This window comes from Oryza brachyantha, chromosome 4 (assembly GCF_000231095.2).
Source record: "Oryza brachyantha chromosome 4, ObraRS2, whole genome shotgun sequence".
Classification (NCBI taxonomy): domain Eukaryota; kingdom Viridiplantae; phylum Streptophyta; class Magnoliopsida; order Poales; family Poaceae; genus Oryza; species Oryza brachyantha.
In genome coordinates this window covers 725,736-743,170 of record NC_023166.2, presented here as the reverse complement: position 1 = coordinate 743,170, position 17,435 = coordinate 725,736, and the positions used below count along the sequence as shown (strand labels likewise).

The following is a 17,435-nucleotide window of genomic DNA, read 5'->3' as shown; positions in this document are numbered from 1 at the left end:
AAGAGAATGTCATTAATAGTGTAACTAGAATGTAAATTTTGTTCCCATCTTTTCGCTTATGCTTATATTTATAAACCAAAATTTAAATTTTAAAACTTAAGTTTAGAGTTAATTTTAGAGGTTTTTTATCATAATTTATTTTGTAGCATTTACTTTTAGATCATTAAGGACAGACATATAAAAAATTAGTTGTAATAGAGAGAGAGAGCAGATAGAGAGGCTTTTGGAACGAGCAATGACTTTGAGTTGCCAAATTAAATCAAATCAATAGCTGATTATATGAATGTTTGGTGAGTTTAGTTTAGAGAGATTGTTGGAGATGCTCAGCAAGGGAGCTGCATCACCTACACCACTACGCACCTTTTCGTCTATCTCGTGGCACCAAGATCTGCAGGAGAGGAAGCACTTCCTCCCGTGCTCCACCAAAGGAAGAGAGCTCCGTCTTGCCGATAAAAGAGAAAGAAAGGAGAAACTAGGAGACAGTGACTAGAAAGAGAGACGGAAACAGACAGGCTGAAAAAAGAAGTAATCGATACAGAGATTTTTACGGCTCCAAGGTTAGCTGCCACTCCGTCTCCTGATAGTAGTATTTTTTTTTGTTTTCATCCCTATTCATATGTGTTATGAGGAGATGCTTATTAGCTGACTCTCTCAATCGCCAATAAGCAAATTTGGTGACATGGAGAAAAGAGATGAAAGGAGATAGAAAAGTTGTTGCCATGCATGACAACATCTTAGAGTCGACTCTTAACATCTATAAAAGTAAACTTTCTTACATGAGAATGTATAAAAAGGAAACTAACTTAGTAAAAAATATTTTATTGCATTAATAAAGAAACCACACCTGACTTACGTATCATTATAAAATAGACTCTTGTGGCTGATGTGGCATGAGATAGAGCCCACAATATCGTTGAACATGCCCTTATATGTTGTAGTAAACAGTAAAAGTATTTGTGAAAGTCCCCATCTACTAACTTCCTAAAATAGTTAGGCCGCATTCGGCAGCATGGGGAGGAGGTTAGTTATCCGGCGTGAAAAACGTAGTAATAGATTAATACATAATTAATTAATTATTAATTATTATAAAAATATAAAAAAAGATTAGTATGATTTTTTAAAACAACTTTCCTATAGAAAATTTTCGCAAAAAATATATCGTTTAGTAATTTGTAAAGTGTAAGCGCGAAAAACGAGTCGGTTTAGTTATCTAGCTGGTGGTGCCAAACGCGGCCTTAGTACCCACATAATAATTAATACAACTTTTTTTTTATTAAACTTCACAAAGAACGTGGAAACATTTGAGAAAGACCAGCAAAGAGAAAGGCTCATTCCAAATAACATCGTCTGTGGAGTGTAAATCCATCTGTGATTTTTATTGGATGGGGCAATCGACAATATTATTTGCAGGAAATTTTACCATCTTTGAAGAAGTGTTTCACAGTAAATTTTGGTATCTCGAGGTTTATATATAAAGGTACTAAATTTTATACCAGAAAAACAAAGTACCTCTCGGTATCTTATTGAGAATGATAAAATTACTCTTATTTATATCACACAATTATGCAATATATATGTTTGGACTGTTCCTGTGGAATCGTACAAGACAATTCATGAGGCCCAAGATTTGGTGGCTTCGTCTAAGAGTGTCTGATACAGCTGCTCAGCCACACTGAGGAGGAAATGGTCTGCGCCATGTTGTGCCACCAGCGAAACTGACACAGGAACACCATTGCGTGTGCCCACTGGAATGCTCACCTGCACGACATGACAATTATACACAGTACTCACCCCAACCATTGTCAGGTAGAATTAATCGGAAAAAATCACCATTTGTACCTGACAAGACCCGGATAATGACGCGATTGATTGAAGGGTAAGTGCTCTTGCTTGGAAATTTTCCAGATCAGGAGAAGCCTCCATGCCCGCCAATGGTGGAGGGCCAGGAACAGTAGGAATTGCAAGGATTCCATGATCCTGTGAACAAACAAACAGGCCAAAGGATAAGAGTATAAGAGTTCTGGGAACACCAACTAATCTGATATAACTAATAGAAATCACCAGAAAGTCATTGCCTGCAAAAGAATGCAGGAGGAAGTGATTATTTATGTGAGTTACCTTGAGAAGAGCAGCAAGTGCAGACTTGAATTCAGCCATTATAGCTTGGAAATCTTCCAGGGGCTCATTATCTTCTGATGCAATGGTATCATGTATTCGCTCATGTAATACAGGGCCCAGGTTAGGTTTTGCAGAGTTAACCCACTCTGCATGGTTTGCTTTGAACTGAGGCCTGAAATACACAGGGTTAATTCATATGCTTTTTTAATCTCCCTGACTTCCCATCCCATATACAACATGCAACTCTGGCTAGTGAACGAACAGTACAAATTCTTATCAGTAGAGAATGCATGTCTCTAATCATTATCAGATTTATCTGCTGAATTATTACTAGGATGTTTGGTGTACTAGAGCAACAGTAGATTACCAATTAAACTGTTTGGCAGGGTACAGTATTTAGCAACTACCAGTATTACTCATAACCTTAAACAAATATTATCAGTAATTATACTCCCGGTTTCAAAATATAGCTATTTTTAGAATAGTGCTAAGTCAAAAATTTTATACTATGAGAATTAATAACAACAAAAATAAAAAAAGCAACAATTACGTAAGAATGATGTTATTGGATTTATCATTGAACAAACTATCATATTTTTAAAAAATTATTTAAAATATTTTTATATAAATACTATTTCTAGAGTATTACCTCGATCACTGTGTTAAGATTCAAAGGGATATATATTTTAGAATGGATATTGTAATTAGCAGTATTACTTGTAACCTTAAAGATTATTCCTCTGTTTCTCTATTTGATGCCTTGAGTCTACGTTTGACCATTTGTCTTATTTAAAAATTTATATAATTATTAATTATTTTGTTATAATTTGATTTATTACTAAAGAAATTTTAAAAATAGCTTATAATTTTAAATATTTTCATAAAATTTTTAAATAAGATAAATAGCTAAGTGTGTAGATTTAAAAGTCAACGACGTTAAATAAAAACGAGTAACTACATGTATCCTGAATAAGTTGTTGGTGAAACCTCAGAAGGCCGAACATGACATGTGAAATGGCAGATAGAGCTGGCACAGAAGGTAGTTCGCTTTCAGCGAAGGCAACAATGAACTTTCCTATGCTCGGAACATTGTCACAGACGAAATCTCCAAGGTTCATATTGTCTATTATGGCGTGGCCTGTGAACACAAGCAAAAAAAATCCAATCCAATAAGATGTATGGTAGTAGAAATCATGAATTTTATAGGAAAAAGTCCGAACTACACCGCTAAAATATTGGGTAAGCACAAATTACCTCACTGAGAAAACGGACATTTTCCGCCGTCAACTAACAATATTGGATGGAGTATCCCTTTAAGCGGCTTTGAGACCGATTTTGGCTTAGATTAGTACATACGGTTGTTTTTATGATAGCCACATATACTAATCTAAGCCAAAACTAGGCTCAGACCCATTTGAGAGGGTTCTCCATTCGGTATTATTAGTTAAGGATGAAAAATGTTCAGGTTTTATGTTCGGGAGTAATTCGTACACACCTAATAATTCAGGGTATATTTCGGGTTTTCTTTTTCTAATTTTGTAACTGCAACCTAGGACATGAGTCCGTACTACTCACTACCAAATCTCTTGGCTACTGAAACATTGACGATTTGATATGTGCTGTCATCGACAGACCCTAAGATTTGGAAGCAGTCCATAGGAATTGTGACTTTGGTAGGTTGGTTGACGGTGTCATCAGGCAGTGGCAACAGCACTTTGGTTACACGAGATAACGTAGATATATCTCTAGCAAACCACCCTGCATTTATAACCAGAAGAAACCAGAAATTAATTAATCAACACAACTCTTACAATCACATATCTTTTCTACATGTAATATTTAAATGTAATATTTAAGGCAACTCGTTGTGCAAGACTTTAGTTTTTGCTTCTTAAAGAAGACTGGGGAGAAGTTCAAGCCAAATGCAGATATCTGGATAAGAGAATAATGGAATTTTTTCTATCTTTGATTGGAATTTTAGAAAAAAGAATTGAGGCTTAGACTTATGGTCTTCTTTATTAGTTATTTTAAATTATTATTTGTAATTCCTATGTAACGGGTGGAGTCTTACGTACTCTTAAGTGTTCTTCGGGCTATGTCCACCTTCTTACGGATCAAAATTAATGAGTTAAACAGACGAATGGTCATAGATATGAAGGTCTTGAAAAACCGGTGTGAGTGCAACTATGTATTAACAATAAGTAGGAGTAATTTGACAAACAGTGTGCGGTAACATTAAGAAAATGGAAATGGAGGAGAAAATTGAAGCTCAAATTACCAACAGTATCAAACGTCTGTGCCATGGGGATGACGTTTTCAGCGGAAACCAGGCCATGGGAAGTGCGGATGCCGAAGATGCCGCAGTAGGCGGCAGGTACCCTGACGCTACCGGTGGTGTCGGTGCCGAGGGAGAAGTCGACGAGTTTTGCGGCCACCGCCACGGCTGACCCGCTGGAGGAGCCGCCTGGGACCCGGCCGGGCGCGCACGGGTTGGTCGGCGTGCCGTAGTGCGCATTCTCCCCATTGATGCTGATCAGTGCCAAGAATTCAATCAATCAACCAATCGATTCATGGGCTTTCTTGGAGTTGCACTTGAAGTAGTCAGCATGTACCTGTAGGCCATCTCGTCCATGACGGTGGTGCCGAGGCTGGTGGCGCCGGCGGCGAGCGCGGCGAGGACGACGGGGGAGGTGGCGGCGGCGGGCGCGTGGGTCCGCTTCCAGTCGGGGTTGCCGAAGCCGGTGACGCGGCCGGCGATGTCGAAGCTGCAAACCGAACCGAACACAAACTGCACTGCATGAGCGAGCGGGAACAGGCCGGAAGAAGACAGCGCGCTAGCTATCCATACATGTCCTTGATGGCGAAGGTGAGGCCGTGCAGGGGGAGCAGCTGCGAAGAGGAGGATGGTGATGGCGAGCGTAGCACGAAGCTGTCCATGAAGGCGCCGTAGTTTGAGCTTGAGTCCGCCATGGCCCTGGTGCTCTGCTCTGGTTCAGGCGGGCTACCTCGATCACTTGGGCTGCTTAAATTTAGAGCGGCAGCGTGGTGTGTCTCGATCGTTTACTAGTCGTCACTGAAAAATAGCCGTCGGGTCGCCATCGTCGTCGTGGTGCTCAGGGAGAGTTTTTTCTCAGCCCTCGCCGCCGCAACAGTTGTGGACGCGGCCCCATACTTGACAAACAAGAGCAGATTCACCAATCACACCATTACTAATTCACCACTTCACTCTGTGTGTATATATTTGTAATATACCCGTGCACCGTAACATGTCTGTATAATTAATAATGAACTGTACGTTCTCATAGGCCCATAGAAAAAAATTTAAGAAACAACTTGATTTGTTTTCAGTTTTTGTGGAAGTGGTACTATTTGCGTGATATGGGGGTGGAGAGGAAGCGGTGGTTTTCGTGTGACTTGGAGTGAAAAAGTGGACAGATGACTTTGCTTTTTAAACGGTATATATATATAAATAAATATAATACACTACTACTATCGACGATAGTGAAACCAAAGTCTTCATGCTCGAGGGGAGGTAGCTTAGATTAAAAAGAATCCCTTAATGATTCTTGGTGAGGTGAGACGTTGGTTCAGCCCAACGCTTTGTAACACCCCAAAGTTCCTTTTCTCATAAGACCTAAACCACACAATAAATCACTTCAAATAAATTGTTTAATTTAATCTAGAGATAAACCTAAACAAATTTACTTAATTGAATCAGAAATGACCTGCTGGGATTATCTAAATTTCCCCAGGCACAAACTTGCCAACAGGATTTAAAGGAAACTTCCAAAACACCAGAAATAATATCAATTAATTAAAAACTTGGTTATTGAACTAAAGAAATCCTCCATGGCTGTGGGCCGAATTCGTCCTCTCCCTCCACGCTAGCCCACTTTTCCCCAATCCTCTCCCTTCTTCCCGTTGGACTGGCCCAGTCTGCCCTGTTTCTCCCCTATAACATTCTAGCCCAATATGACATATGAGGCTCATACAAACTGTGTGCGCATGTTAGTACCAACTTGCTAATTTAGCAAGGGTGGAACCAACTTATAAATCCTCGTCCCTTCAACCATATCACTCACGGGTTGACTCTTTTACACGAAATGAGGATGAAAATGTAAGTGGGATGGTATGTATAAGTGGGCTGGGCTACACGGCCCTAGAGGGCAGGCTGATGCCCAACTCCTTCAGCCCTAAGCCAGCCTCCGGTCGCCACTCTCTGCCACACGTAGTATGATATAAGCTTCCTATGTGAGATCCGTACGTTGTAACATGTTTAAATATTTTATATCCACTCACATGGATTATGGATAATTAAAAAACATATATTGATGTCATATGAAAAAAAGCATATGTACTCTTTATCCCGCTCTGTGCCGATGGCGCCAACACTTGGCCATGTCCCACCACCCATGTTCATGTTCGCCCGTGCGTGTCCCCTCCCCCTCTCTCATTTCCCTGCCTCTCTCTCCCCATGTCGCCGCCCGAGGCACCTCGTAGTATGATATAAGCTTCCTATGTGAGATCCGTACGTTGTAACATGTTAAAATATTTTATATCCACTCACATGGATTATGGATAATTAAAAAACATATATTGATGTCATATGAAAAAAAGCATATGTACTCTTTTTGTTTCACAATATTTGAATTTCTAGTGCTGTATAGATTCATATGGATGCTAATGTATCAATACATATATTCAAATCATATATATTGATTAATAAATGAATCTAGATAAGAATAGAAAGTCGTACGATATCAAACAGATGGAGTAGCATGTACGGTGAAACTACAAGCATATTTAAAGCTTTGTGGCGAACGCTGAATTAAAATGTAGATGGGATGAAGATGTTCACTTGATAAAAGACTACCAAACTTCACATATATTGTATTTATATTATAATCGCATAACAAATGTAGTAGAATCAATAATGCCTGCAATGCGGGAAAAAAATTACTGGGTTGTTATCACTCCATATGAGCTTTCAGCCCATTGTTTGATTTAATTAGTGGTTAAACAAGGAATTAACTTGTCACTGCGATGTTAAGTATTATATGGAATATTGATTATATTGTCGGCACAAGATACAAGATTCAACAGATCACATGCCAGACAGAAGGCACACTAGTTACTGCAAGAGTTATCAATCCCAAATTTTACTATTACTTCTTTCTGTAATAGTCTTTATGTGTACATATATATACACTAGCTTTATCAAATTTTACTATTATAAAAACTAACTAAATTTACATGAATATTTTCACTTAATAAGCCACCCATAACACAAATAATATTCGCCACTCCCGCTAGGCCCTGGCCGGTTCTGACTCCTGACAAGACTACCTGACTAAAAATCCCTATCGCCACTTATGGTGATTCAAGTTCAGTTTGCAAATTGTTTTTTTAAAAAAAAACATCACATCAGATATACAGACACACATTTAAAGTATAAATATAGTCTAATTATAAAATAAATTGTAGAGTTCGACAAGAAACTACGAGATAAATCTTTTGACTAATCCGTCATTAGCACATATAGGCTACTGTAGCACCTATGACTAATCACGTACTCCCTGTGTCCTAGATTATAAAAGATTTTAACTTTGTGTTTGTAATGTTTGACCACTCGTCTTATTAAAATTGAAAGTATTATTTATTTTGTTTATTATTTTCTTTATTATTAAAAGTAGTTTAAGTATTACTTATAAATTTTTATATTTGCACTAAATTTTAGAATAAGACGAATAGTCAAAAATTATAATTATAATTATAAGTGAATAGCCAGAATCTCATATATTATGGGACAGAGATAGTACTAATTCTCTCACAATTTTCCCCATAACTATGTTATTAGTTTTAATGTTCATATATATTTAATGTTCTATTTAAACGTCTAAAAATTCGATGTGATGTTTTTAGAAAAAAAATTTTAAACTAAACATGGACTCATTATCAAGGATGCATATAGCAATATATAACATAACGTGAAACTATTTAGAAAACGTTGAATGCATATGGAGTCCCCGTTGGGAACAGAGAACATAATTTTGACATAAATTATTTCATACGTAAATCATGCGGAAAATATTGCGGTCCAAGGAAGCCATAAATCACAATACCGTTCAAATAAGCATATTACATTGATAATCATAAATTATTGGCGGTCCATGTAATAACTCATAAATTATCACTGTATTTCCCGCATTACATATTACCAGTAGCAGCAATTGACGTTCAAAGATTTTGTCGTTTAGATTAAGCAAAAAATCACTCTGCTCCATTACAACACTGAATCAAGTAAACATTAACCGTTTATGAGTTAACCGTTTTCAGCTCTCACATTAACCGTTTTCAGCTCGATCATAGGCGTTGGACTTGTGCTTGGGTGTAAACGTAAACCCTTCTGGAACTTTGCCGAGCAACATCTCTGAGATCCTGATCTGTAACATTAGACAATATATACTATCAGCTTCTCAGTCATGTAATAAGTAAAAGGTAGATCATCCAACACTGAGAATGAGGAATGTTTACCCAGTCAGCTGCTGAATCAGAGACCATTAGGGTTTCAAGATCATCACGGCCACAGTAACTTGGGGGCCTCCAGTTCAAACGTTGTGGGATGACATCCAACAAGCCAACAGGAATGTAGCGGCAGGTGTAGCTTAGCCATTCTAGTAAAAAATAGCGTGTTGTTTCCACACCTGGAAAAACATACAATAGTTTGAGTATCAAATGAAGACAACACTTTTGAAATCAATTTGACACCACGTTCAGAGTTTCAACGGTGTCGGAAAAAAAAACAATTACATGCTGTGAGCTAATATTATTACATTCCGCTACTCACAAAATTCAGAATCTGAACTAACCTTTGGAATCAGAGCCCCAGTGTTCCAGACCAAAACTCACAAAATCTTTAAGAACATTAAATCTCTCACCAGATGTAATATCCCAGTGCCTCTGTTCTTTAATCTCAGTAAATATCCAAGGCTGACAGATGGAAAACATCATGCATTAGCACAAAATTAGTGCATACAGGGCATGATTACTCTTGAGGGAACAATAGCATGACATTGCAACTAGCAATTATAGCATTTTTCTCATAATAGATGTAAAAATACATAATCAATACCAGCACACTAACCTTTATGAGTGCACCTCGAGCAATCATGCATGTCGATATTTTAGAGCAACCTGAAATATGCTTGTTCCAGTCAGTAAAAGAGAATACATCGCCATTTCCAACGACATGCAACTGGTGCGGGGCTTTCTGTGCACACTGGTAAATATAGTCCCAATCAGCAAGTTTGCTGTAGCGCTGTTGCCGGGATCTACCATGTACTGTTATAGCTGAAGCACCCCAGTCATAGATGTCTGAAACTATAGAATCGGCACGGTTCCTGCCCTCGAAGAAAGCAGTTCTTACCTGGAATCAAGCAACGGAGATCAATATGAGCAAAGCGATAATTAGTTCCATTTTAATAGGTCACACAATATTTGTAATTGTTTGGTTGACATACTCAATTTGCTTAAGATTGCCAAAATATTTTAGTTAACTTGTCTAAGATTTGGCTACCAAAAATAAAGCCACACTTTAGCTAACATGTAACAAGTTTGCAAAATTTATTGTGTCATTGGGCTCTATATATTGAAAAGAGAATCTTGTCATAAGTGTGACACAAACCAAACATACATATAACTTGGTTAAATTTGGTTAACTTGAGTTGTGCCAAGCTTAGGCAAGTTGTAGTAGCCAACTAAGCAACCCCATATATGTCTCTCCCCACCCCATGTACCCACTCTCTAATTAAACTTTGTAGTGATTACCAACTTTGAGAAATAAAATGTTCAGGTTGGCTAATCCCGCATCAGTTGTCCTTTTAAAAATTTTTAAAAAATGGCCACACATGTAGCACCTACCAAAAGACTTGGAAGGGATAATATTTGGTTATCATAGCATGGATTCTAGTTCAAACTCATTGACCATACATGTGAGAATGCATTGGCAGCCCAACCCTCAATGCTAATGAGCTACCAACAGATCATTCAGAACTGAACTACTGCATTACCTTAACGGTTAAAGGTTTTTCAGTAACAGTAGATGCTGCTTGTACAATACCCTTGATCCTCATAGGTTTTGTTAGCAATGATGATCCAGCACCTTTGTTGACAACAATATCAATTGGGCAACCCATATTTATGTCAATGAAATCAACTGAACATTCGTTATCTACAAGTTCAACGGTTCGTGCTACTGTATCTGGAAAGGCTCCACAAATTTGCACCCCAAACAAATCCTCTGATGAATGCCGTCGCAGCAAAGCCCACTCCGAAGCTTGTCCCTATATGAAATAATCAATAAAAAAGTGTTACATGAAGAATACAAACAGATATACTAACTTACTTTTCTTTGGCTCAACATTTTGAAAGAGTGTAAGAAACATATACTCAGAAACAGGAAAAGCATAAAATGAAACAGGGCAGATGTAATTAATTTAACTTTTAACCTGTAAAAGATTCGTGCACATAGCCATTTCTCCACAAGTAATATCAGCTCCCAAGGTTTTGCAGAGTCTCCGAAAAGGCAGATTCCCGACAGTAGTTAAGGGAGCAAGGTATAACTTCTCCCGAAAATCTATTATCTTCTTTTCACGTAGATGAGGTGTTGTGATTAGGTCAGTTCTGCAAGAACTTGTGTTATTTGAGGGTACTTCCAATCCATTACTCAAATTAGGATCTTCAGGTTCCACTTTAGTGTCAAGAGTGCCTAAAACATAATATTCCGAAAAAGGTCAACACATCATATCACAATAAAAGTAACTGATGCATAGCAAACAGCAATCTTAAAGTTCAAGAACAAACCAGCTCCATTTTTGTTAATTTCATCACCTTCAACCTTTGGTTTCTTTGTTGGCCTTGGTTCAACACATGGAATTGAGTTATCAATCAAAGGTTCTCCCTCTGATCTATTGAATTGTTCACACAAAGTAGAATCACATTCCACATTTACAGGAGGATTGCAAAGAGAATCTGTTTTTTCATCACCATTCTTGTCTAGATTATCATGATTAACCTTCTTATCGTCATTTGGACCATTCGGTTTGCTCTTGATGACTTCCTGCATTACAAAGTATATCAAATAGGCCCCAAAAGATTGGTACTTTATCATGCGATAAAAATTCAAAAGTAGCAAAATGGAATACTCTAAACTGCACTGCGTGTCTCAGCAGAAACATCATGACATACATCCTAATAATTCAAGTGCAATCTGAACTGTACTTGCTAGTGTAGTCTGATATGAAATATCTAAACCAATAGAGCTATGACCTACCAAGCAAACAGCTGCCATCACATGAAATCAATTACTTCAAGGATCTTATACATATTTCCTCCATATTAACTGCTAACTATTAAACAGGGCTATGAATAACACTTGTATTCAGCATGAGGGCCCTAGGACCAAATATGGAAAACAAAGCTGGAGCACAGAAAGGAATGGAAAGCCAAAAGCGGTGAGTCAACCACACTGAATTTGGAAAGAAAGAAACTGTGCTGAGCTATTGTCTGCACATTTGTAAAGAAATCGGCAAACTGAAGCTCAGAGTTCACTTACTGCAGCACAATAACCTAACAAACAACTTTAGCATGCTCCCTGTATACAACTTAAAATGGCATATTTTGATGTTGAACACAAACCAATAAGGCATTACAATGGCTAGACTACTCCCTAATTATTCTATCACTATCTAAGTGCTATGTCAAACGAATTAAGGGATAATCCCTTGTATGCACCTAAAATTTTGGCTAATTACTTCTATGCCCCTGAATTTTGCTTATTTCCTCGTATACCCCCAAATTTGATTTTGATCTCTTCCATGCCCCTCCTGCCAGTTGTCCATTTAATTTCTATAAAATCGACCATTTTATCCTTTGGATGAACATAGAAATTTATGTATTACAATATTGAAAATGTAAAAGTTTATCTCATAAGACTATTAGTAGTTATGAGTTTGCTATGTGATACATTATTTATAAAAAAAATATTTATAGATAATAAAATAAAAAATATGTATTTATTTTGTTTTTTAAAATCATAAAGATAAGGAGTGTTCATACAAAGATAGGACTACCAATGTTCATGATATTTTTTTAAGAGTGTTCTCGATAAAAAATATATTGTCCTAATAAATTTCAAATAAAAAATTAATTTATTATATTGTTTTATTTTAATGTTTATGTCAAAAAATTTTGCACTAATTATGTTTGTCTCATTAGTTATGTGAAATGCACGTACTATGCACTCAAACAAAAATTTCAATGGTTTTTCAAGCTTATATTCAAACATAAATCATCGAGGGCACTAAAGTCATTTGTCACAAACTTAACAATGAAATAAAGGAAAATGTAATGGCAAGGGCATGAAAGGGGTCAAGTTAAAATTTCAGGGGTATAGAAAGGATCGGGTAAATTTCAGGGGTAGAGAAGAGATTAAGCGAGTTTGCAGGTGTATATAGGGATACTAATAAAAGATGCACATTTATTAGGGGTATAGAGAAAACGCATTTTTTTTTCACACGCAGGAATGTACATCGTAGATTGCTTAAAGAAATTCACATCTTATAGGCATGAGCTATATTTTTATTCATTAATTCATTGCATACATACAATAATTTTGGGCATGCAATAGTTGAAAGAACAATTCACAATTATAGAGGTCATTAACAAGACATTACCGTGCATTACATAGAGATTGCCATGGGGTGCCTGTCATACATATCGAGGAATCAAGAACGTAGAAACATTATTTGCGAAAGACCAGCAAAGAGAGAACAATCAATCTCATTGGAACATCAAAAGCTTTGTTCCAAATAACATCATCTGTAGAGTGCAAAATCATTTATGCATATGCAAGTTTTCCATTGGGACACGAAGTTCATCTATAATTGTGCATTCACAGTTATAGGGGTATAGAGAAAATAACGCACTTTTTTTCATTGGTATACGAAATAAGCCCAGGGTTTACCTTACTGCGCCTACCGCTGGGATACAGTAATGGAAATACACAGTAACCGCACCAAATTCAAACAATTTTATAAAAAAAATATTTTTTTGATAAATTTTGTCTGGTTTTTCATGGTTTGTTGTGGTAACCGTGCTTCCCGCTGGGGTACAGTAACCATGGCCCCAACAGCAAGGGAAACCCTGAATAGGCCCTATCGGTAGACATGACCATTCAAAACATTGCCAAAAAATATGGACAAAGGGAGTACATGATCAATTCTGTTATATATACATTTATAAATAAATGAGGGATTTTTCATTAATTATTAGACAGGCTATATTGGCTTCTCAACACAACACATCTTCTGCCGTTTGACACCACCAAATATACAATGAGAAAGACACTAGCAAAGGTGCTTTCTGGCAGATACATGAAACAGCACTCCAGGAGTGGCATACAAACAACTCAGGTTCCTCGCTGAATTGCAGTTGGTAGCAGTTCAAACACGAAGCAACCACAATATATGTCTTCCATGACAAATCAACAATTACAGACAATAAGTTTACAAATGTCAAGTATAACACTGAGGGTGTTTCAATTTTTTTCACACTATTCCTTGGACATGATAGTTATTGTTATTATTTACTACCATACAATTTGTTCTGGTGAATAACATAGTAATTCGGTTTTGCCAACTTTGGTGATAAATGTATGTGGATATAATAAAATTCTGACACTTACATGTCAGAATGTTTGTAGTGCAGGTGTGAATCCAATAATTTGCTACAAAGGAGCAACCATGCCAGTTCAGGCCTCAAGTTTCCCTAGATAGAGAAACATTAATATTGGAGATGCATCACAATTATCTGCAACCATAATTTATTCTGGGACATAATGAACTTAGGTTACCATATGTATTTGGTAACCATGTTTCTTTGTAAATGATAACCAATTAACCTTCAAATTTAACTCCATCAAAGTAAATCCATAATCCAACAAAATTTAAGTTATGCAGTACAAATCAAATATTGGAGCAAATTAACAGAAATGAGAAAAAGATAGATCGGATAGTTAGGCAACCAGAATTTGGGAGTTATATACCTTAAGACCAAGAAGCTTGATCTGTTCACTGGCCTTGGGAAACTTATATTTGTTCTTCCACAAGAGCTTTTGAATGTCTTTGTTTAAAGCATTTATCTCGTGTTTCTCTGAAAGATTTCCAGAAGCTGTATGAATGTCCTTATGTGTACCCAAAAATCGACAAGTTAGTCCATATGGACACAACTGGTCCAGAGTGGTAAAGGGGCACATGCCCTCAAGATCAGCTGGTTTCTGTGCACAGTAAATGACGAAGATATAAGCCATGCATAAGAAAGTTCAGGGAAAATGATCCAATGAAACAGTACCTGAGCCAAATAGGCATTTATGTCATGGCTGAAACGACAAGAATCACCATATCTGCAAGAGCTCGCATTTCCACTTTTCCCTACTTCAATACAAAGATGTGATGATGATTTCTGTTCCTGTACAGTATAACAAAACTTTGTTGAGCATCAGTGCATTAAAAAATAATAATATAGGCAACATGCATACTGTATATACTTACAACGTAAGTTCAAGCAAATTGCGTACTTTATACATTTACAACCAAAGTTCAAGCAGATTGTGTGGAACCCCCCCCCCCCCCACGGACGATTTCATGGAAGAGAGATGATGACAAACTTAATTTGTACTCGTTACTAGTACTAGAGTAACGCAGATACCAGAAAAATCATTGGAAGATCAAACAGCAGTAATTTACACTATGGAAGAAGCAAGTGAGCACAAATCCCCTCCTAGCATAGGAAATTAATTTGTTGGTTTCAGTGGAGGATCCAGAAACACCAAAATTTATATATAGGGAGGATGAATAGCACTAATCATGTGGAGGGTTATCCCCTGGTTGGTTTAGGAAACAAAGATGAAATGTTAAAGGAACCTTACTAAGAAGTGCCGAAAGTGAATAAAAGAATGGATCAATGGAACCTTCTAGTAAGCACACTTTGGTAGTGAAGCTGAAGCTGCTACTCAGAATGATCAAGATTGTAACTTTATCTATACTACTATTGAAAGACAGTAGTGGTGGTGGTGAGTTTGCCACCACCACTACCATCACTAGCATGTGGGCTATTAATCAGCAATATATGTGAATGCTCTACTTGCTCTTTGTACTTATGTAGCTCTACAACTCCTTAATTTTCTAAGCATGTTATTTTTCTTTCTGTTTTAGATGAAAGCTTTTGTGTGTACTTTTTAAACATAATATAACATATGCAATCTTGTTTCAACCAATTAGAAATATTTTTCAACAAGACTTAATTTTGTAATTTTCAATAACCTATTGCAATGCACGGGTATTTAGCTAGTAAAAGAAACATACTGACATATCAGTCTGATATCTTGAAATGCCTCGGGCATTTTGTAAGTAATAATTGATCCAGTTGTACACACTCTAGCTTCTTGCATAAATGAAAAACCAAATACAACATGAATCTCTAATTCATCACGGGGCCTCTGAATCTTAGCAGGATTAATGTACTTTTAGACTTTTAGTGTGCCATTCTTGATTCTGAATTAAGAGACATTTCCCACAGCTACAACCTACTCATCAAAAAATAGGTATGGAGTTCCAATTTCCTAACAAAATCTAAGCAACAGAACACCAGAAATGCCATCCGAATGAAAGGGGGAAAAAAAGGATCAATATGAGCATTATAACAAGCACATAACGAGCACTGCTCGATAACACGCCGGCGCGTTAAAGCAAACCACACGGGTCCACCGCGACGACGCTTTACCTGCTTGCGCTCGCGTTTGAGCTGACGCTTGGACTTCTTCTCCGCGACGACGGCGCCACCCGCGCCGCCGTTGGCCTTGCACTCCTCCTTGGGAGGCTCGCGGACGGGGGGCGGGCGGAGGAAGGCGGGCTTGACAGGGGCGACGGCACGTGCGACCAGCTCCTCCGGGCTGGGCCGCGGAGGGGAGGAAGCGGTCGTATCGGCCGTGGAGGAGTCCGGCGGCGGCGGGTCGGCCGGCGGCGCGCTGGCGGCCATGGTGGCGGCGCGGCGAGGAGCAAACAAATGCAGCCGGACGCGGCAGCAGAGCGAGGGTTTTAAGGGACCGGACACTTTTCACTAAAGCCCTCCAAAAGCTTTTTTTTTCTTATGCTCAATGCTTATAACCAATTTAAAATTTTAAAATTAGAGTTGATTTCGTGGATTTTTTATCGTAGTTTATTTTTCAGCATCTGTTATTGGATACTTAAGAACATGTATACAAAAGTCTTATCTATAAATTAGTTTTAATCATTAATAGATCGTTTCACCCTTGAATAGTTTCAATGAGTTATAGTACTGTTTGTTTGCAGCATACTGACATGTTTGGTGAAAACAACCGGAAACGCTAGCACCCTATCTTTTTTCTAATTATGCTTATAAGAATTTCAGTTGATTTTATGGTTTTTTATTGAAGTTTATATTCTAGCTTTGGCTTTTAGATCGTTAGGAATATACATATAAAAGTTTTTATTCATAATTTATTTTTAGTTTGCAATTGTTTGTCTTTTTTTTTTCTATGTTCCATGACTAATACTATGTCCGTGCTAACGCTACAGCTCAATTTAATAATACAAATAATAGTTTATAACTTTTCTAAATGCAATAATATATAAACCAAATATTTAAATTTGTTTGTCTATCAAGCATTTATTAATTTGATTATTTAAACAAACTCTAATAAAATAATAGTAAACCATTAGTTAAGAGTAACTATTATAATTTTGTATAATTACTTTTTGTTTGGACTATATAATAACAAATTACAAGTTTTTAAGTTTTGATATTAATTGCATAACTGACAACGCTAAGTTTATATGCTAATTTCATAAGCATTGCAACAACAAATTGATACACAAATTCAGAATCATTACAATATCAAGTTCACACATTGCAAGGATAATTTTAATAAAATAATTTATTTGTATTATCATATTAACATAAATTTTAAACACTATAAAGCTAAATTCAATGAAAACCACTTTATACAAACATTAGTGGCATCACATATAACCTTTTGTCTTCTTATAATAAATGAAATTTTGTTTACATTAATATATAACAAAGGATCAAAACAATTGTACAAATTTCAAATAATACATAATTCAAAGTCCAAGTTTTAAAATAATTTTCATCATGTCTTCACGATGAGGGGATTAGACGGGAGTAGCTAGCTAGCGTCGGCCACATTGCTCAGCATGCGAGGCAGATTACCGTTGGAA

The 17,435-nt window shown here is 37.0% G+C and overlaps 2 protein-coding genes across 3 annotated transcripts; both read right to left on the bottom strand.

The window, feature by feature from the left end:
• Positions 1-1,391: 1,391 nt before the first annotated feature.
• On the bottom strand, positions 1,392-5,104 carry LOC102722392 (amidase 1-like). 2 transcript variants are annotated; one of them, XM_040523524.1, is made up of 8 exons: positions 4,967-5,104; positions 4,731-4,883; positions 4,397-4,647; positions 3,694-3,876; positions 3,106-3,256; positions 2,119-2,290; positions 1,840-1,977; positions 1,392-1,758 (listed from the first exon to the last, which is right to left on the bottom strand). In XM_040523524.1, exons 1-8 carry the CDS (start codon positions 5,086-5,088, stop codon positions 1,612-1,614), a joined length of 1,317 nt encoding a protein of 438 aa, XP_040379458.1. In that variant the 5' UTR covers positions 5,089-5,104; the 3' UTR covers positions 1,392-1,611. The 2 variants fall into 2 exon arrangements, with proteins under 2 accessions (XP_040379458.1, XP_040379459.1); XM_040523525.1 differs by having other exon boundaries at positions 3,697-3,876.
• A 3,100-nt stretch (positions 5,105-8,204) lies between these two features.
• LOC102722112 (tRNA-dihydrouridine(47) synthase [NAD(P)(+)]-like) lies at positions 8,205-16,272 on the bottom strand. The gene is made up of 10 exons (XM_015835869.2): positions 15,958-16,272; positions 14,527-14,643; positions 14,222-14,452; positions 10,981-11,236; positions 10,626-10,885; positions 10,188-10,460; positions 9,263-9,544; positions 8,988-9,108; positions 8,653-8,822; positions 8,205-8,561 (listed from the first exon to the last, which is right to left on the bottom strand). The coding sequence occupies exons 1-10, from the start codon at positions 16,210-16,212 to the stop codon at positions 8,463-8,465; spliced, it is 2,064 nt and encodes a 687-aa protein (XP_015691355.2). The 5' UTR covers positions 16,213-16,272; the 3' UTR covers positions 8,205-8,462.
• Between the last annotated feature and the right edge of the window lie 1,163 nt (positions 16,273-17,435).

Coding starts and splice junctions, on each gene's coding strand:
- LOC102722112 (XM_015835869.2), bottom strand. CDS start 16,212: ATGGCCGCCAGCGCGCCGCCGGCCGACCCGCCGCCGCCGGACTCCTCC. Junction 11,237..14,221: donor TCAAGCTTCTTGGTCTTAAG/GTATATAACTCC, acceptor TTTGTAATGCAG/GAAGTCATCAAGAGCAAACC. Junction 10,461..10,625: donor TGTGCACGAATCTTTTACAG/GTTAAAAGTTAA, acceptor TATTTCATATAG/GGACAAGCTTCGGAGTGGGC.
- LOC102722392 (XM_040523524.1), bottom strand. CDS start 5,088: ATGGCGGACTCAAGCTCAAACTACGGCGCCTTCATGGACAGCTTCGTG. Junction 3,877..4,396: donor ACAGACGTTTGATACTGTTG/GTAATTTGAGCT, acceptor TTATAAATGCAG/GGTGGTTTGCTAGAGATATA. Junction 3,257..3,693: donor AGTAGCCAAGAGATTTGGTA/GTGAGTAGTACG, acceptor TTGTGTTCACAG/GCCACGCCATAATAGACAAT.